This window comes from Rhinoderma darwinii, chromosome 7, assembly GCF_050947455.1.
Source record: "Rhinoderma darwinii isolate aRhiDar2 chromosome 7, aRhiDar2.hap1, whole genome shotgun sequence".
Lineage (NCBI taxonomy): Eukaryota > Metazoa > Chordata > Amphibia > Anura > Rhinodermatidae > Rhinoderma > Rhinoderma darwinii.
In genome coordinates, this window is record NC_134693.1 from 57,807,866 (window position 1) to 57,828,555 (window position 20,690).

At 40.3% G+C, this 20,690-nt stretch overlaps 1 protein-coding gene across 6 annotated transcripts in view; it reads left to right on the forward strand.

Moving 5' to 3' along the window:
• KCNT2 (potassium sodium-activated channel subfamily T member 2) overlaps window positions 1-20,690 on the forward strand; it is a 675,220-nt gene that overhangs the window by 228,749 nt on the left and 425,781 nt on the right. For all 6 annotated transcript variants that reach the window (XM_075833425.1, XM_075833427.1, XM_075833430.1 and 3 more), the window contains exons 5-6: window positions 14,256-14,315; window positions 15,531-15,605. In XM_075833425.1, the coding sequence (XP_075689540.1) occupies window positions 14,256-14,315; window positions 15,531-15,605 (135 nt within the window). The remainder of the gene's footprint in view (window positions 1-14,255; window positions 14,316-15,530; window positions 15,606-20,690) is intronic.

A 20,690-nucleotide genomic window follows, 5' to 3' on the forward strand; every position in this document is an offset into this window, starting at 1 on the left:
CCTGAAAATGCGGCTGTCAGTCGGCGGTCGGCCGTGTCCACAATCGTGGGCCGTGATTGCGGGTATCGTCGTGTGCATGGGGCCTAACTTAAATACAGCCGTGTGAAAGTTGCCAAATTTTAGACTAAAAACAATTCTTTTGACCTTTTTAAAATTGGCCATACTTGGAAACAGTCAGTGATTAAAAGAACCTTGGTGTAGTCTTTCTAGGAAATATTTTTAGGGGAAGTACTCTGCAGGTACTGTAATTTTTTTTACCTTCATGGACATCAGCTGATCATCATCTTCTTTGTTAGCTGGTTCTAATATAAGCTTTTCGGTAAGCAGGATTCTTGTCCGGCCTCCAGCTAATAAAGATTCTCTGATTATAAAAATCAGATTAAAGACCCAAGCATGTCTGCATTCAATTCCAGGGACTGTATGGCATAAGCATTTATAGTTTATCCCACACAGAATCAGCCTGGTCCACCAGAGACCAGACTGAAGCTGGCAGTGGAGACTATGTGGGTAATTTTACAAATAATCTATTCATCTTGATTGGGTGAAATGATAAGAACATCATGGCATGCACTTGTTCTGTAAATGGGGAGGGTGATAAATTTATTTTAAGGCAAGGCCTTGAAATTAATTTCCCCCTGAAGGCTTCAAAGCACCTCATCCAACACTGATCTTAGATGATTTAGACTTAGAGAATTTCGTATGGATGCTCATCTGATTTACCCAAACCAAAATAAGCTTTGTAGGGCCTCGAAGGTTTGTGTCCATTCTTCTGATAGGATTTTTTAATCACAATGGTTAAAAGCTAAAGGGAACCAATTTATATATATATATATTAAAAATATATATATTTTGTATTCATCACCAATCTGTGTGTCCTACAATTTATTTACTGTTAACCACAATATTGTATTAATTTGCAGCTTTTAGTTATGCAAGATGGGTACTTTCAATTCTATTGGGTTTTTTCACCAAGAAAATAATTAGCATTAACACTAGGGCTCGATTAATCTTCAGCTGAAACATAAACATATAATTTTATTCCCAATTTTACCAATCCATATGTAAATGTTCCAACATGTCTACTATCGAAATGCAAATGCCCTGAAATGAACACAGCACTAAACTTTTAGAGACTTGCATGTTAAACTTGACAGAATAGATTTTTAATAAGATTGATTGTGTTCGGTGGGACAGTTTGAAATGGTATGCTAAGTGTATGCCGAAGACGTATGTCAATACAGCTGCAAACATATGCCACAGATTCGAATTAAAAAACTGTAACAACGTATCCTGTACAAACGCATGCCAAAAAGACAAACACATGCCAAAAACACACTCTTTTTGGCATACACCTAGGCGACGAAAATAAACGGACACATTAGATGTATTTGTCAGGAAATGTTCTAGGTGTAAAGACATCTGTTTTTTAAATCACCAAGTAAAGAGCAAATACCGTTTTCCAAAGAAAAGGAACATAGAGTATTGGTCTACCTTGTGGGAGAATTTGTTTTATTTGCATTCTCTTAACTTTTCCCTTGAAGAAACCTTTGCATTTAGGAAAGTAAAAAATGACATTCTTATAAGATTAGTGTAATAATAAAGCTGGTAGAAATGCTATCATTAGTGTCATTCATTATTTTATTACAATAATTTGAATGAAATTTTATTTGACAGATTTAGTCGCACACACTGAGTAACCTTTTGCTGTTAACAAAATTCTGTTACAATTTAGAAGTAATCAAACTCAAAGTTTGTTCACCTTTTAGACATAAATTTGTAGAACCTCGCGGCATTTTTACATTAAAGTATTCTAAAACGAAATCATGTTCAGATCTGGGATGTGCTGGTTATTCATATGCCCATTAGTGAAGATATTTGCAGTTACTATGATAAAGGCCAAATCTGAGAGCTTACAATGCTCTAGTTACTAATAACGTTTGTCTGGCTTAGAAAACCCATTTTCAAACTCTGAGTTTAAAGAGGGGGTTCTTCATTCAGGACCCTCATCAGTTAGCCAGAGTAGTGATCAGCTGAAAACAGTGTATTTCACTCTAAAGAACCTGGAACGTCCATTCATTAACGTCAATGACTTGATCCTGTTAAGGGGGTTTTACACTGGGCAATTATCGGGCATATGAGTGTTCATAGAACGCTCGTGGCCGATAATTGCCCTGTGTAAATAGGGCAGCGATCAGCAGATGTACGAGCAAACGCTCAATTATCTGCTGATCATATCATTTCAAAGTAAAGTATTATCGTTGTCGACAGCACATCTCCCTGTGTAAACAGGGAGACACTCTGCTGACATGATAATAATGTACGGGGACAAGTGATCGGAGAAACAACTGCTCGTCACCATACATAGCTCCTTGTGACAGGAGCAAACGAGCGCCGATAACAATGTCTCGTTGATCAGTGCTCGCTGCATCGGCTGATTATCGGCCGCTGTAATAGGGACTTTACAGTATTTCCCCTGGGTTGGTGCTGCAGGGACATTAAACACTTGCTGGTGTGATCCTCTACAGATTGCAGTTGATCACTGGGACACCCTGTGATATGCTAAACTTTGACGGAACACTCTAGCTAAAGGCTATTGTCCAAAGTGCACAATCCCTTTATTAGCTCAATGTTTACTTTGGATTGCAGGGGTTATCCAGGTTTTTAAAATTGATGGTCCATCCTTAGGATAGGCCATCAATAAGTGATTGGTGGGAGTCCGATCCCTTCATTGTTTATATCGATTTAATTTCTGTTCTTACTTGCACACGCCATTGAAATAGTAGTGACTGTGCAATTTATTGCAGCACTGTATCCTTCACTTGAAAGGGATGCTGCAATACCTTGCAGAGCCGCTGCGAAAGTAATGGTGTGTGCAAGTACGAACAGAAATGATATGCAAAAGATGTAAACAATGAAGGGGTTGCTGATCGTCAGGGATTCTAGGAGTCCGACTTCCACCGATCTAATATTGATGGCCTATCCTAAGGATAGACTATTCGTTTTAAAATCCCAAATAATCCCTTAAATAATTTACAGTTAAAGTTACATTTCAAATAAAGCCTCTGCAGAACATTTTTAGGATCGCTGGCACAATGGCAAAGAAAGGAGCCCTATTATTCATTTACAACGCTGAGGTCTGCATCTCACCAGTTTGACATCTCTGAGCTACATTATATTACAAGCAGTACTGTAATGCTTCTCCCTAATCATTTACACTAAAAAACATAGCTGGATTTCTATTCAATGTTATCTGTTTTTCATTTTATAACAGATATTTCATGTAGAAAACGTGCAGGCCCAGCATAAAGGTCATTTTTTTTTCATCATGCAGGAATGTGTTGCTGTTGAAGGACAATATATGTGAACTGTTTAAGGGTAAGATCACACGCAGAAGATTTATTGCACAAATTTCTGCGACTGTCTAATTTATCTGAATGGTGCTTGCAGAAATCCAGGCACAAACTGAAGAAACAGTCCAATACAGGTGCATGGAATAAATTTATAGTTGCAGATATGTTTGCACCAAATCTGCCATGTGTGAATACCATAAATATCATGTTGTCTAGAATTAGAATACGTAATATAACCTCGCACCACTGGGTTTGGTTATAAAATTATTTTGCATTTGAACTTGTCATATTTAAGAAATTAGTTTGTGATAAAATTATATCAAATATTTTCCAGTTTATTAATTTAGAAAGGTTTTGAACTTATCCAGGAATGAAAATACACAACAGTATTTGGGTGGCATTTTTAAATCCCACCCTCAAAAGGGGGTATTCAGTTTCTAATTTAAGTTGTGCAAGTGAAATATATATTAGGTAACATTTAAAAGGTAACTAAACTTTGAAAAAACTTTTGACATGTTATAGTGGCATACAGACAACCTAAAAAAAACTCACACCAGAAGGATGGCGTATATTGGGGTCCCTTATTGTAAGTAGACAACCTAAAATTGAACCATAAAGGGACATAGCCCTAAGAAAGATAGTATACTCAAATAATATACAAAAAATGCAAACAAAATACTTTATTGAATATAATCAAAAATAACATATAATGAAAAGAGAATGGGATACATAATATACAGAAATACAAACAGCAGGGTCAGATGGAATAGACCAAGACAGCAGAGTCAATCATCCAAAATATTGACCAGACCACGCTCCAATAGTGCATATAGTATAATAGTGCACCTATAAATAGAGATAGCAAAGTCCACACAAGGTAAATAACTACCAACTGATGATAGCGATACAAAAAAGTAGACAATGGATAATATCCATGCCCACTATAACCTGCAAGATATGCAAAGGAATGAAGTGTCAAGAAAACTCAAATAGTTTTCAAAGGATCGCCAGAATATGAATAAAACACTGACTGAGACACAATCAAAACAGAAGCTAACAGCTAACACATACCCTGGGACATGATGCAGAGCGCAGAAGGTCAAAGAAGATGAATGGCTGAATGAACGCCTCGACGCGCGTTTCGCCCTGTGAGCGGCTTCGTCAGGAGGCTACATACATTAAAACTCTAGGGGTTTAAATAATAAATGGACAAGGTTAGGCTCACCTGCGGCGAGTGAAAATCGGCGCTCAACACGCCCACCGGGCGGCGCACGCATCACGGGATGCGCCGCGCGTCATGTGACGGGCGCCACGTGATGAATCATCACCATGGCAGCCCTAGACGCTTTGAAAAAACTTTTGACATGTTATAGTGGCATACAGACAACCTAAAAAAACCTCACACCAGAAGGATGGCGTATATTGGGGTCCCTTATTGTAAGTAGACAACCTAAAATTGAACCATAAAGGGACATAGCCCTAAGAAAGATAGTATACTCAAATAATATACAAAAAATGCAAACAAAATACTTTATTGAATATAATCAAAAATAACATATAATGAAAAGAGAATGGGATACATAATATACAGAAATACAAACAGCAGGGTCAGATGGAATAGACCAAGACAGCAGAGTCAATCATCCAAAATATTGACCAGACCACGCTCCAATAGTGCATATAGTATAATAGTGCACCTATAAATAGAGATAGCAAAGTCCACACAAGGTAAATAACTACCAACTGATGATAGCGATACAAAAAAGTAGACAATGGATAATATCCATGCCCACTATAACCTGCAAGATATGCAAAGGAATGAAGTGTCAAGAAAACTCAAATAGTTTTCAAAGGATCGCCAGAATATGAATAAAACACTGACTGAGACACAATCAAAACAGAAGCTAACAGCTAACACATACCCTGGGACATGATGCAGAGCGCAGAAGGTCAAAGAAGATGAATGGCTGAATGAACGCCTCGACGCGCGTTTCGCCCTGTGACCGGCTTCGTCAGGAGGCTACATACATTAAAACTCTAGGGGTTTAAATAATAAATGGACAAGGTTAGGCTCACCTGCGGCGAGTGAAAATCGGCGCTCAACACGCCCACCGGGCGGCGCACGCATCACGGGATGCGCCGCGCGTCATGTGACGGGCGCCACGTGATGAATCATCACCATGGCAGCCCTAGACGCTTTGAAAAAACTTTTGACATGTTATAGTGGCATACAGACAACCTAAAAAAACCTCACACCAGAAGGATGGCGTATATTGGGGCCCCTTATTGTAAGTAGACAACCTAAAATTGAACCATAAAGGGACATAGCGCTAAGAAAGATAGTATACTCAAATAATATACAAAAAATGCAAACAAAATACTTTATTGAATATAATCAAAAATAACATATAATGAAAAGAGGATGGGATACATAATATACAGAAATACAAACAGCAGGGTCAGATGGAATAGACCAAGACAGCAGAGTCAATCATCCAAAATATTGACCAGACCACGCTCCAATAGTGCATATAGTATAATAGTGCACCTATAAATAGAGATAGCAAAGTCCACACAAGGTAAATAACTACCAACAGTGGCGTAGCTATAGGGGTCGCAGCGGTCGCACTTGCGACCGGGCCCCTAAGCCTGGGGGGCCCACGGGCCCCCGTTGCCATACTGTATGCTTCCAAAAAAAATCTTCTTTGCCGTAAAGCCGGCACTTCCCGGTTACGGTCACATGGTACACTTAGTGTACCATGTGACCGTGTTGTCACGTGACACGTCTTCCGGACAGTGGAGTGGAAGAGTCGGTGCCGAGGACTCCAGGTGAGCTGCAGTCTGTGTTGTGTTGTAATGTATTGTGATGTAATGTGTTGTGATGCCTTGTAATGTATTGTATTGTGCTGTTTGCGGTGGAGAGGGGGGGGGGCCGTTAAATCACAGCCCCCCCCCTCCTCTCTCCACCGCAAACTTCACAATACAACACAATACAGTATAGTACACATGACTATGAGAGCGGGGCTGCGGCTGTGTAATACAGCCATTGCCCCGCTCCTGAGTCCTGACATGTGCGCGCCGTCAGCATGATGTGATGCGGCCGGCGCTGCACTAATGATCTGCGGCACTGAAGACAGAACATGGCACCCCCATGTTCTGTCTTTAGTGCGTGAACCCCCGCTCATTAGTGCAGCGCCGGCAGCATCTCCTCATGCTGACCGCGCGCGCACTTACTGTCAGGAGCGGGGCGATAACTGTATTACACAGCCGCAGCCCCGCTCTATAACGGCGGAGATCAGAGGAACCTCTCATCTCCGCCGCTATTCTCCTGAATGCTGCAATCAAAGCCGACTGCAGCATTCAGGGGAAAATGAGAAGGGGGGGGGGATGCCCCTGGATCGTGTCACAGGGAATTCCTGTGACGCGATCGAGGGCCATACCATATATGGGCAAACAGCCCTGGGGTCTATTGAAGGACCCCAGGGCTGTCTTACCATATTTCCTGTTAGGGCATACTGAGGTATGTCCAACAACTGCCTGTGTGCTATCTGTCCACAGGCTAATGTACTGGCACATATCTGATATATGTCAGTACATTAAAGTTTAAAAATAAAGTAAAAACAAAGTAATGTTAAATAAAAAAACACACATTCACCTTTTTTACAATAAACATTAAAATAGGTCTCAATACATAAAATATACACATATTGGGTATTGGCGCGGCCGTAATAACCTGCACAACGTTTTTTTTTGCATTATTTGTGATGTGTACGCTGTAAAAAAATAAAATAAACTGCTTTCTATCACTTATTGTGAGGCACGAGGTGTGATGAATTTAACCTCCATGTGCCTCACATTAATAGTAATTAACCCCATCATGTTCCTTACACATTAACCCATTATGACTGAGAAACATGATGGGGTTAATCACTATTAATGTGAGGCACATTCAAAATTCATCATCACGCCTCACATTAGAAAACGAAAGACCTTTTTTTTTTTATTACTGTAAACGAAGTATCGGTATCAAAGTCCAAATTTTGGTATCGTGACATCCCTACACTGTGGGTCGCGTCCCCCTGGGGGTTCGTGTGAAGACCTCCGGGGGGTCGCGAGTCACTCACCGAGGTCCCGGTTCCATTCAATCCTGGAGCAAGGAGCTGGCATCTTCTTGATCCAGCATTCACTGTGCCCTGAGCGGCTCGACGCAGGCAGGCAGGATGTGTTGACATCATCGCGCCTGTCTGCGCTGAGTCACTCATAGCACAGACCGGAGGAGGCGAAGGATCCTCCACCCGACGTGGGAACGGGGATAGGTAAGTAATTATGCTATTTTTTTTATTATGCACATATGGGGGCATTATACTGTATGGGGGCTGATATTGTGTGGGGGGCATTATACTGCATGGGGGGCTGATAAGGCATGAGGGCTGATAAGATGGGGGGGGCATTATATTGCATGGGGGCTGATATGGGGGCATTATACTGCATGGGGGGCATTATACTGCATGGGGGGCAGATATGGCATGGGGGCTGATAAGATGGGGGCATTATACTGAATGGGGGCTGATATGGGGGAATTATACTGTATGGGGGCTGATATGGGGAGCATTATACCGTATGGGGCTGTTATGGGGGGCATTATACTGTGGGGGCAGCTATGGGGGGGAATTATACTGTGTGGGGGCAGCTATGGGAGCATTATACTGTGTGGGGGCAGCTATGGGAGCATTATACTGTGTGGGGGCATTATACTATGGGGGCTGTTGGGCAAAGCGTCTGGGCATAGGCATGCATAGGGGTCTGATGATAATGATGATGGTGGTGTTGTGGAGTGGTAGGGGGGCCCAAGCTGAATTCTTGCACCCGGGCCCATGAGCCTTTAGCTACGCCCCTGACTACCAACTGATGATAGCGATACAAAAAAGTAGACAATGGATAATATCCATGCCCACTATAACCTGCAAGATATGCAAAGGAATGAAGTGTCAAGAAAACTCAAATAGTTTTCAAAGGATCGCCAGAATATGAATAAAACACTGACTGAGACACAATCAAAACAGAAGCTAACAGCTAACACATACCCTGGGACATGATGCAGAGCGCAGAAGGTCAAAGAAGATGAATGGCTGAATGAACGCCTCGACGCGCGTTTCGCCCTGTGACCGGCTTCGTCAGGAGGCTACATACATTAAAACTCTAGGGGTTTAAATAATAAATGGACAAGGTTAGGCTCACCTGCGGCGAGTGAAAATCGGCGCTCAACACGCCCACCGGGCGTGTATATTGGAGAAGACTGGTTGTATTTGAATTCAGGACTGGAGAAGATAATAATGTGTAATTAAGTTAATTAGAATTCTATATATTTGGCTCTATATTTGTCTGTATATTTATCACTATTATCTGTACCGTGGAGCCTTATACGTTTATTATTATATTTTAAATGTATGTATTTGACTTTGTATATTGTATATTGTATCATCCAGCTTTTGTTTTCTATTTGTGAGACTGTATGTGATTTTATATGAATTTATGTATGTATTGTATGATGCTTTTGTTTAATATATATGTGTATATAATTGTGCTCTTCATGAGAGGTGTTTTTTTATATATATATATATGTGTATATATTTATACTCTTCATGTGATATATTTTTATATATGTTTTTATATTTTAACTTATTCTGTATGGTTCACATATTATAACACTATTTCACTCTTTTCACTTTGATTCATATTCATATATTTATATTCACATTTTTATTATTTTTATTATTTTTTATATTTATCTAGTTCATTGCACTTTTTTACTTTCATTACCATTTTTTTGGTGTATGTCATCCGTGCACGTTTTTTATTTCATTCTTTCATTTATTATTCACTTTCTATCACTTTCATCATCATTATTTCTGATGTCTTCTTTATTTTTGCATGTTTCTATCAACGTTTATTATCAATAATTGTCTATTATTGCTGTATATTCTCGACACTATATTTTTAATATATGCATCTACTACTGACATTTGTATATTTGCATTTTTATATCTATTATACTTGTCTCACTTACATATAAACATTGCTAGCTGGTCTCTTCTCTGCAGGTACTCTACATGACTTTATCTGTCAATTCTTTATTTTTATTTTTTCCTTGCTATTCTGCGTTGTCTCTCCTGCGGTGTCTGCACAGACGCTCGATCGCGCGCCTGTGGTGGGGCAGGCATTCGGGAGTGCCGCTTAGCGTCTAGGGCTGCCATGGTGATGATTCATCACGTGGCGCCCGTCACATGACGCGCGGCGCATCCCGTGATGCGTGCGCCGCCCGGTGGGCGTGTTGAGCGCCGATTTTCACTCGCCGCAGGTGAGCCTAACCTTGTCCATTTATTATTTAAACCCCTAGAGTTTTAATGTATGTAGCCTCCTGACGAAGCCGCTCACAGGGCGAAACGCGCGTCGAGGCGTTCATTCAGCCATTCATCTTCTTTGACCTTCTGCGCTCTGCATCATGTCCCAGGGTATGTGTTAGCTGTTAGCTTCTGTTTTGATTGTGTCTCAGTCAGTGTTTTATTCATATTCTGGCGATCCTTTGAAAACTATTTGAGTTTTCTTGACACTTCATTCCTTTGCATATCTTGCAGGTTATAGTGGGCATGGATATTATCCATTGTCTACTTTTTTGTATCGCTATCATCAGTTGGTAGTTATTTACCTTGTGTGGACTTTGCTATCTCTATTTATAGGTGCACTATTATACTATATGCACTATTGGAGCGTGGTCTGGTCAATATTTTGGATGATTGACTCTGCTGTCTTGGTCTATTCCATCTGACCCTGCTGTTTGTATTTCTGTATATTATGTATCCCATTCTCTTTTCATTATATGTTATTTTTTATTATATTCAATAAAGTATTTTGTTTGCATTTTTTGTATATTATTTGAGTATACTATCTTTCTTAGGGCTATGTCCCTTTATGTTATAGTGGCATGTCAGAAGTTTTGATTGATGGGGGTCCGAGCACTTGAGACCACTACCATACCGATCGCTAAAACAAAGTGGCGGGAGAGCTCGGGTGAGTGCTGTGCAGCTTCGTTTGCTTTCCTTGGAATGCCAAGCGAGCAATGTACATTCTCTTAGGGTATGTTCACACGATGAGAGGCATTTACGTGTGAAAAGACAGACTGTTAACAGCTGCCTCGTTTCACATGTAAATGATCCTCTTCGCATTTTGCGTGCCGTCTGAGACGCTCGTAAATCTTGAGCTGTGCTTCATTTAGTTCAATGAAGAACAGCTCAAATTACGTGGCAAAGAAGTGCCCTGCACTTCTTTGCCGAGGCAGTCCATTTACGCGTCGTCGTATGACAGCTGTCAAACGACGACGCGTAAATTACAGGTCGTCTGCACAATACGTCGGCAAACCCATTCAAATGAATGGGCAGATGTTTGCCGACGTATTGTAGCCCTATTTTCAGGCGTAAAACGAGGCATAATACGCCTCGTTTACGCCTGAAAATAGGTCGTGTGAACCCAGCCTAAGACCTTCTATTCCGAGGAAAGCCGAGCAGTGCCGATCAGAAACAAAGCGGCACAACGTTTATCCAAACGCTTCTGCAGCTTCGTTTTAGCGATAGGTGGGCGTCTTAGTGTTCGGACCCCACCGATCAATACTTCTGACATGTCAGTCACTATGACGTACCATAGGTGCTTGTACTAGCTCCAAAATGGAAAACATGTGCTGTCTAAATATTAAATACCTACTACTAAATCACAGCAAAATAATTATAAATTCAATGAAAACTTTTTTGTTACATATAAATAGATAAAAATACATGAAAAACTAAAACATACCCACGATGAAGGATTAACCACAAGGTCTATAGTCAATCAGATACAGTGCATATAAAAACTGGAAAGTGCAAATGCTACAATCCGTATAAGCCACATAAGTATACTAGGAATGGAGTTAAGTATAAAGTGCAAAATGCATACAATAAGCCAATGAAATACCTAGATACAGGAGAAGTGGAACATACAGACCAAGGGGTAACACACCCCGACACGTGTTTCACCCTGCTTCTTCTGGGGGGGGGGTGTCACATTTTTCATTTATTTTTATCTATTTATATGTAACAATAAAGTTTTAATTGAATTTATACTTATTTTGTGAGTATTGCTATTAATGTAGTAGGAGGTATGTCACTATGACATGTCAAAAGTTTTTTAAAGTTTAGTTACACTTTAGTTTAGTTACACTTTAAGCACTTGACTTATGTGAGTGTTTTTTTTTTTTTTAAAGTATATTTTACAGAAAGCGTATAGTACCCTCAAATATTTCATGTAATTGTAGGCATTGCTGAAAGGGTGGTCGGCCAAAATACCTATTTATCTATCTAGCACACAAAAAAATGGCGACAGCACACTGCGAACACCAATGTCACCTAAACCGCTAAATATAAATAAATATGCATTACTGCTAAATCTACTTACAATAGGGAGGTTCTTAGCACACACCATAGGTGGGGACCTGCTCTGCACATACATCCAGAACTGGGACTAAGCCTACATATATCTGGGGATGGTAGGAACCAGCATTAAACTATTAAAATCACCCAGGGCATAAATGATGAGGGTCCTCCCATTCTGCCCTGGGTGATTTTAATTAATTATCGAAGTCTTTACGCCAGTTATCTGCCATAAATACATTGAAAATAGAGTGTTTGACCAAGCACTTTTTTTTTAAGCACTAATGTCACATTTTTTGACATACAAAAGAGGGAAAATAAGCAAAAACAACATTAGAGTCAACATGGTGTAAGAGTGTGCCCCAGGGAGCAATACCCTTTTTCTTGCTCTTTTTTTATTTCATGTTTTGTTTTGCTCCTGACTATGTTATACTGTATACATTTGTGTTCACTTAATTTTATTTTAATGTCTGGTGTTCTTTGGTGGTGCTTGTCCTGGAAAAGGGGTAGACTCGGACGGTTAATTTAGTGCACAATCTCCTGATCATATTTATTGGAATGACGACTGGAGTTAAGGTGCCAGCTGCTATTCACAGGAGGTTCGTCAGTCACAGGTTTCAGCACTAGGAACCCTGCATTGACATTGAGAATGTAGGTGCTGAAGCAGGTGTCATCGCATTTGTTGGGTGGAATTGAAGAACCTGATAAGTTGAACTGCATCTGTCTGAGTGCACATCTCCTGTGACGAGGTCGGGTCCCTCTGAGTGACGCCATGACAGCCAAAAGAGAGAGGATCGGCTGTGAAGGCCAAGACAGCCAGGCAGTAGAGCTTTGGAACTCTGAATGGCTGGAAATTCCAAAAGAAGTGGGCATGTAGGAAAGCGAAGCCGGCCTAAGGCCCTATGTACATTGCCGAGCCCGTAATCACAGCCCACGATTACGCTACACATTTTATTTCATTTTCTTGGAATGTGCTGTTCAAACTTTTTTGTTATTTATCTAGCAGCACGGCGCGTAAAATACGAAAAAATGGACATGCTTCATAATTACCGGCACGGTTCTACGGCACGAACACCCATCCGTAGCGCAAAGGAAAGGTGTCCACAACCAATAGAACCGAATGGGTCCGTACAACCGTGGTACGGTCTGCGGTTTTACATTCGTGTGCATGGGGCCTTAGAGTGACAAATGCAGTTAAAAATAAACTTGATCCTATCCAGGCCGTTATGGTGGTGGTCGCTGAAAACAGACAGTGACTGTGTAGAGTAAAATTAGCGGGGCGCTAAAGCATCAAGTGCCTTGTTGACCCAGTGTTGGTGAAGGTGGATAACCTCGCGAGAGGGACCCTAGGCCAGTAAGACCACTAGATGCTCGTTCTAACCAATCAACTAGTGGGGATTCAGCCTTTATTTTCTCCTGTGGAGCCGGTGTTAATTGTAAAAAAAAACAAACTGTTAAACAATGTACAAACTGTTGAGAACCTCAACTGTTCCATTCGTGTTGTTTGCCAAAGAACTGTACCTCAATTGTGATTGAGTGCTAAATTTTAGGCCTCCCTGTGAGTAAAAAAAAAAGACTTGTAGTTTGTACCATCCATTTGTGTCTGCGGAATCCTGTAGGGTTTCCAACAAACATGTCATCACAACTTGTAATGACGGGGGTAGGGAAACGGACAAGTGAGCCCTAATCTACCCGCCACTCTGTCCCTGCCTACTTGCAACGACCCGCCCTAGGCGGCGGGGTACAACTGGGCGGCGGTCCCTACGCTCAGTAAGTGCACGAGACAAACAGACAAGGGAACACAAAGCAAGGGAAAGGGGCAGTTGCCCACGGCAACACCATGAGCAACAAGAGTGGTGAACGAGCCGAGTCAAACCAGGAGTGCACGAGGTACCAAACGCAGAGCAGGAGAGTAGTCAGTAAGCCAGGGTCAGTATGGAGCAGGATCAAATAGTTAGAAGCTGTAGCTGGGCCAGGAAACCACACGAGAAGAATCACAAGCAAAGGAGGAACAGGAAAGGCAGGTATAAATAGACGGAGGGCGGGAGCTAGCTCCGTCTGGCCAGGCTGCGATAGGCTCTCCCACTCCTAAGCCTGCCATCCTGAGTGGAGGAAGATGGAGTCAGTCTCAGAGACATAGACTCAGGTGCAGACTGATTACCTATGGGAGTATACACAGAAGTTGTGCCTGGCAGATCCTTTACACAACTTTTGTCATTTTTAGCCTAAGCTAGATTCAGCAACAATGCAATCCCCCTGTTGACCTATATGTTGCATGCAACAAGAGGGGAAGGGTCAGTATTAACAGAGCTCCTACTATGTCTGAAAACCAGAGCTCTTCAACCTTTCTCATATCTATCTCTATCTCTATCTCTATCTCTCCATCATCATTCTTGTTATAATCATTAGTATAACTTTCTATAATGAGTGATTCTCTTTTTTACAGGTGACAGTGGCTCTCATCAGCCTTTTAGAAACAATCTTGCTTAGTTACCTCAGCTACAAGGTAAATGCTATTTTTGATGCTCTATATTGTACTAATCTGAATGATCAACAAATGAAGTACATTTTAAATCTTGAACATAATGCTATTTAGGAAAAACAATCATTTTCATCTATTTTTAATGGGTTACTTTAAAAACTCCAGCTTTATTTTCAATACTAGCTATTTTACTGAAAATGAGAAACTAAGATGCATTTAACAAAACCAAAAGTACTAAAAACCTTGTGAAATGTTTTTCTTTGACTCATTATCTCAAGCAGATTAAATCCTTTGTAAAAAAAAAACAACAACTAAAAAACAGCTACCTCACGAGTTTAAGTGCTGAACTAAATTATTAGAAATACTGTAGGTATTGGCAATGGTATCATTATTTTGCATAATTTTGTACTGTGTATATTTTTGTTAGATTAGGATTGTGGACATTCGCTTAGCCTATATACAGGGGTTGTACATACTTGGTGCACTCGGTAGGAAATAGGACTATTACAGCTTGGTCTCGTTCCTATTTTATTTGGTAGTGACAATCTGTACAGGGATGTGGTCTTCACCAGCACTGCAAAGTTAAAAAAAATATAGTCATGAAAATGGAATAGGAACACCAGAAGGACCTAGTGTAACAAGTCAAAAGAAAAGGAGTGTAGTAATAATAAGCAGAACATGAAAGGGGCCTAATTTTTATCTTTTCCTTCTTCTACATATGCCACTGTCTATACAATTGATTTGTAAAGAAATAGATAGATAGATAGATAGATAGATAGATAGATATTTTTCAAAAAGGCAGCACTCAAAAAGTTGTAGCAAAATTAGAAAAGGTGCTTTATTCCATCAATCCAATACAGCAACGTTTCAGCTCTTCAATAGACCCTTTTTCAAGCTTCTAATTTTGCTACAACTTTTTGAGTGCTGCCTGTTTTTTGAAAAATATATACCTTGGGAGACTGTGGCCATATCCCTGGCGGGCTTGCACCCTCATTTTTATGAGACCTGGACTGTGCGGTTGACAATTTTTGTGTCGATAGATGATAGATAGATAGATAGATAGATAGATAGATAGATAGATAGATAGATAGATAGATAGATAGATAGATAGATAGATAGAACAAATAGATAAACTTTCTAAGGCACTAATGCAGAATTCAGTTAACAAATCTATAGACAGAAAGGTTCTCTAATGTTTCATTTTGACCACTTACATGTTTGTTTTTACTATCTTCAAAGGGAAATATTTGGGAACAGATTTTGCGAATACCTTTCATATTGGAAATTATTAACACTGTGCCATTCATTATTACAGTAAGTATTTACTATTATAGCAATACATTATGCATTTCATTTGACTTAAAACTTTTTTTCACTCAGGCAGACCTAGAGAATCGGTTTAATTTCCTAAAACTCTTATACTAGTACGTGTAAGGACATCCACTGTACAGACCATTAATGTGTCAAACAAGGGAATAGAAAAGAAAGCACTCTGGAGTTACATGGTTTATTACTTAATACCTCTCAGTCAGTCAAATATCGTACAGTTCATGACTCCTTAAGCTGGCCATACACCTTAGATAGCTGTCACCTGAACAATCATTTCGCCGACAGCTATTCCTACAGATTCACCCATACACGTGCACGCCTGGCCAAGAGGGAGAAAGGCGCTGCCAGGCTACTCTGGCAGCGGCTTATCTACTAACAAAAAAAAGAATCAGGCATGTTGAAATTCAACATGCCCGACCCCTCTCTCACCCAACATCTGCCACCGGGGTAAGGTCGGGACAATGCCATACACATTAGATGGCCGGCCAGTTCCACCGAAAAAGACAGCTTTGGCCTACATACATCTAATGTGTATGGCCCGCCTTAGAAACTGCAGATACAGACTGCATCTCATGACCCTTTTCAGAGCTGATAATATGCTGAAATAGATCATGTGATTTAACATGTGACTACACGGATCGGGAAGTGCTTTATGTTGTACTTAACTGTTTGGCACTTTGAGTGGCTCTTTAGTGGATGTAATGGCACCCACTACTATAATTCCATAATCGTTTACAACTGATGTCCTTATTTAATAGCTCTGTTGTAGTGACAAGTTCCCGTAAATTGGTTTTACCATAATCAATATTTATCACCTATCCAAAGGATAGGTGATAAATATCTAATCTGTGGCGGTTTGACCGCTGGAACCCCCACCGATCACGAGAATGGGCTTACCTGCTCGTACTATGAACCCCATATGATTGAAATGGTACTGTTTATGGTCGGCCACGGCTCCATTCCTTTCGATTGGGCTGCCGAAGAATTCGATTTTGATAAAACCCCATTAAAGGTTTTTATTATTTGTTTTTCCTGTTTACTGAATGTCTATAAACACCAAACTTTCCAACTCACCCAAAACATCCAGGAGACTCCCGGCAAAAGGGGAGATCTCCCGGATTCCCGGAAGAGAAGGCAAATCTAGCGTCAGAACGTTGTCTCCGGCGGCATCAGGGAGTGCAGGAACGGGTAGAGGTGAATTTCTGTACATCTGGTCTGGTGTCTGTATAGGAATAGTAGTCTAGTCTGGGGTCTGTATTAGTGGATAGTAGTCTGTTCTGCGGTCTTTCTTTAGGGTGTCTTGTCTGGGGTCCACATTTATTCAGGGGGTCTGGAATCTGTATTTGTTTAGGGGCCTGGTCTGGTGTCTATTATAGAAAAGTTCAGCAGTTGCCTATAGAAAACAATCAAATTTCACCTATTACAGCCCTGGAATAGTACCACTGTTATCTGATTGTTTGCTATAGGGAACTGCCTAATGTTTTTTCTGCACCAATTCTAATAAATAATTAAATACCATGCACATTTATAATGTTAAAGGGTAAATCAGCCTGAATACGTAGAATATAATACCTTGTAAAGGGTTGCGGCCTGCGGAAAGAGTCATTGTCTGTAATAAGGGTGTGTCTTGCATAGAAAGAAAAACATCTCCTGGAAAGTCATGACTAGGATTAAACTGGGGGGGGGCGGGGCCCTAAAGAATTTTGCAATCTTCACATTAAAATGTTCCTCACAAGGGTATGGACATTGAACAGGAGAACCCCAGTTGGTATGGAGCGAAGTACCAGAATTGATAAACAGAAGTGTGGTCGTACAAATTCAGGGTCAACGCTGGCAGAGTTCATGCAACACGATGACATCGGGTAGGCAGCAATTCCAAGGTAGAGTTAGGAAACAGTCCTGGTGAAATCCAAAATAGCAAATAACGAACCTTCACAAATGGATGTCTTGAACATAATTCCTCTGGAGTTAAGAGAGGAGATCTTCCATTCAGAACCCTGATCTATCAGCCGAGAGCTGCTTAAAAAAGCCTCCCTCCCTCTGGAGATTCTGGCTTGTCTGTGCATTACAGGGAATTCTGTATTAGATTTCAATGGGAATTGCGTAGTGTTTTAGATCTTGTGTGGTGGCACTGCTGGGCGATTTAACACTTGCTGCCTGGTTCATCACAGATTGCCGTTAAATAATGGGGATCCCAGAAGCAGAATGACCTGTTATCAGATGATTGTCAGTGGTCCATTGGTGTAGCTGTACGCTTCATAGCAGCTGCCACTAGTCAGGGCCATCTATAGCACCAGTTGGCTGATTGATAATACATCTTTAATACATAAAAGTCAGCCCCCTTCTCTTTCCCTCCATCCCTACTAGCAGCAGGCTTCTGAGATCCCCCTTCTTTTTATGCCGCTGCGTGCTTTCTACCCCGACCTCCGTCCTTCCCTGCAGGTGCTCCAGCCATCTCTTACCCGACCAGTCCTGTGAGTATGTTTACATCAACAGTTTAGTTTTGTCACGCCTTTTTGCAGATATTTTTGTGATCGTGGCAAAATATGTTCCTGCTTTACCACAATTATGAAAATCAAGGCAAAGCCGCAATATTTTTTGCTGCGATTACAAATAATGTGGCAAAGAATTTGTGACAAAAACACAAGAAAACAGCCCTTGTTAACATATTTTAAGGGCCATGCACAGATGTGATTCATTTGTCTCGGATTTTCTGTGCAAATTGCAATTACAGTACGATTTATGTTAATGAGGTTTTCAAAATTCTAAGTGCATGTAGTGGATTAAAACTGCACAGAATGAAGGGCACACTGTGGATTATAATGCAGAGTTACTGCGGATTATAATACAGTTACTGCGGATTTTACCCTTTGCAATACAAATTCAAATCCAAAGGAAAATATGTGGCAAAATGCGGATTTTGCGGCAAATTATTTGAAATCACATTTTCTACTTCCCCAATTAAAAAATAGTGTAATTTCTGTATCAGCCCGTGTCATTTTTGCACGGGCCTAGCGCAATGTGCCCCTTAACCCCTTCCCACCGCAGCCATTTTTCTGATCCTAACTTTAGTTTTTCCTCCCCACCTTCCAAAAGCCATAACGTTTTAATTTTTTCGTCGATATATGGGCTTGTTTTTTGTGGGACGAGTTGTAGATTTTCACAGCACCATTTAATGTACCATATAATGTAGTGGTGAATTGGAAAAAACTCTTGGTGGGGTGGAATGGGAAAAAAAACAGCGACAACTCAAATTTTTGGGAGTTTTGGTTTTATGCCGTTCATCAAGCTGTAAAAACGGTTTGTTAACTTTATTCTGTGGGTCAATACAATTACATTGATACCGAATTTATATTGTTTTTATTATCTTTTACCACATTTACAAGGAAAAAACTGATTGTTAAAAATAAAATTTGTGTTATATCGCCTTATTCTGAGAGCCATAACTTTTTTTTTACCATCTATCAAATGGTATGAGGGCTTATTTTTTGTGGGGCAAGCTGTAGTTTCTATTATTACCATTTTGGGGTACTTGAGACTTTTGGTCACTTGTTATTAAATTTTTTTGTGGGAGATGAAGTTTCCTAAAAACAGCGATTATGGCGGTTTAATTTTTTTTCCAGCATTCTCCGTGCGGGTTAAATAATGATATAATTGTAATAATTTGGACTTTTACGTTAATCTTTTTTTTTGTGCTTGGGGGAAATGGTTTCTTTTTTAAACTTTTAATATATATATATATATATATATATATATATATATATATATATATATATATATATATATATATATATATATATATATATATATATATGAATAAAACTTTATTTAACTATATTTAACTTTTTCTTTACTAGTCCCCCTAGGGGATTTGAACCAGCGATGCACGTTATACAGCACTACTAATGTATTGCAGTACATCGTTATATAGACAGCAGGGCTTCATAGGAGTACAATGAAAGTAGGCCTAGGGGCCTCTATCATTCCCACAAGCTGTCATGCCAACCATTGGCTCCCCATAATCGCATCGCGGGGGACCATGTCATGTTAGGGGGGGCACCCCCTGTTTCTAATCACTTAGATGTCGCTGTCGCTTTTGATCGACGCATCTATGGTGTTAAACAAGCGGAATCCCGGTCATTACACTGAAGTGTTGGCTGTTACCCACAGCCGACATGTTTGTTCTATTTAGCAAGCTCAGCCTGTGAGCCCGCTTCATACTCCTTCACCCAACCTGCGCCGTATATATGGGGGATGTCGGAAAGGGGTTAAACAAATAATGTAATTTAGCTGCTCTGTACATGCTGCTTTTCAGTGGTTTTTTTTTCAACTGTTACATGGGCCAGGCGTATTTCCAAAATAAATAATGTGCTTTAATGCACTGTATTCTCAGCACACCTGGTTGCCTTTTACAAACAAAACAAAACAGATAACTGCCAAATAAATATTTAGTGTAATAAATAATTAGTGTAATTTTGCTCTTGATGGAAAGCTGGACACATGTGAGAGAGCCACTACACAAAAGTCTGTTTCCAGCACTGCATTTTACCACACTAGACTGTCTAAGCATACTGGCCAAATGTATACTTACACTTTATTAATTATTCTCTGAGACAAACAACTTAATGGGCTTCCAGGAATCCAGACAATGAGCCAAGTAGCTCCTTCCCCAAGTTTGCTAGGCTTTCATAGACTCATAACTTACTGACATATAGTACTACCGTAGGAAATGAAGGTGAGAAAACCACTTACGTAAATGCTCTGGATACGCCATCACCAGGGCCAGACTGGGACTTCAAATCAGCCCTGGCATATTTAAGCATACAGGCCCACCGCCGGCATACGCAGCCACCAATGTTGGGCTGGAATACATGGGACCGCCTTTCAGCTATACAAGACATGAGGAAATTTATTAAAATAGGTGTAAATGAAAAGAGGATTAGTTCCTTATAGCTCCAACTCCAATGAATCTACTGCTTTTCCACAAGAATAATGAACATACTTATTATTGTAGATGATTTTTTTTATGCGGAGCAGAGTTATTTCCGCTGCTTGTGAATAGGGTATAAA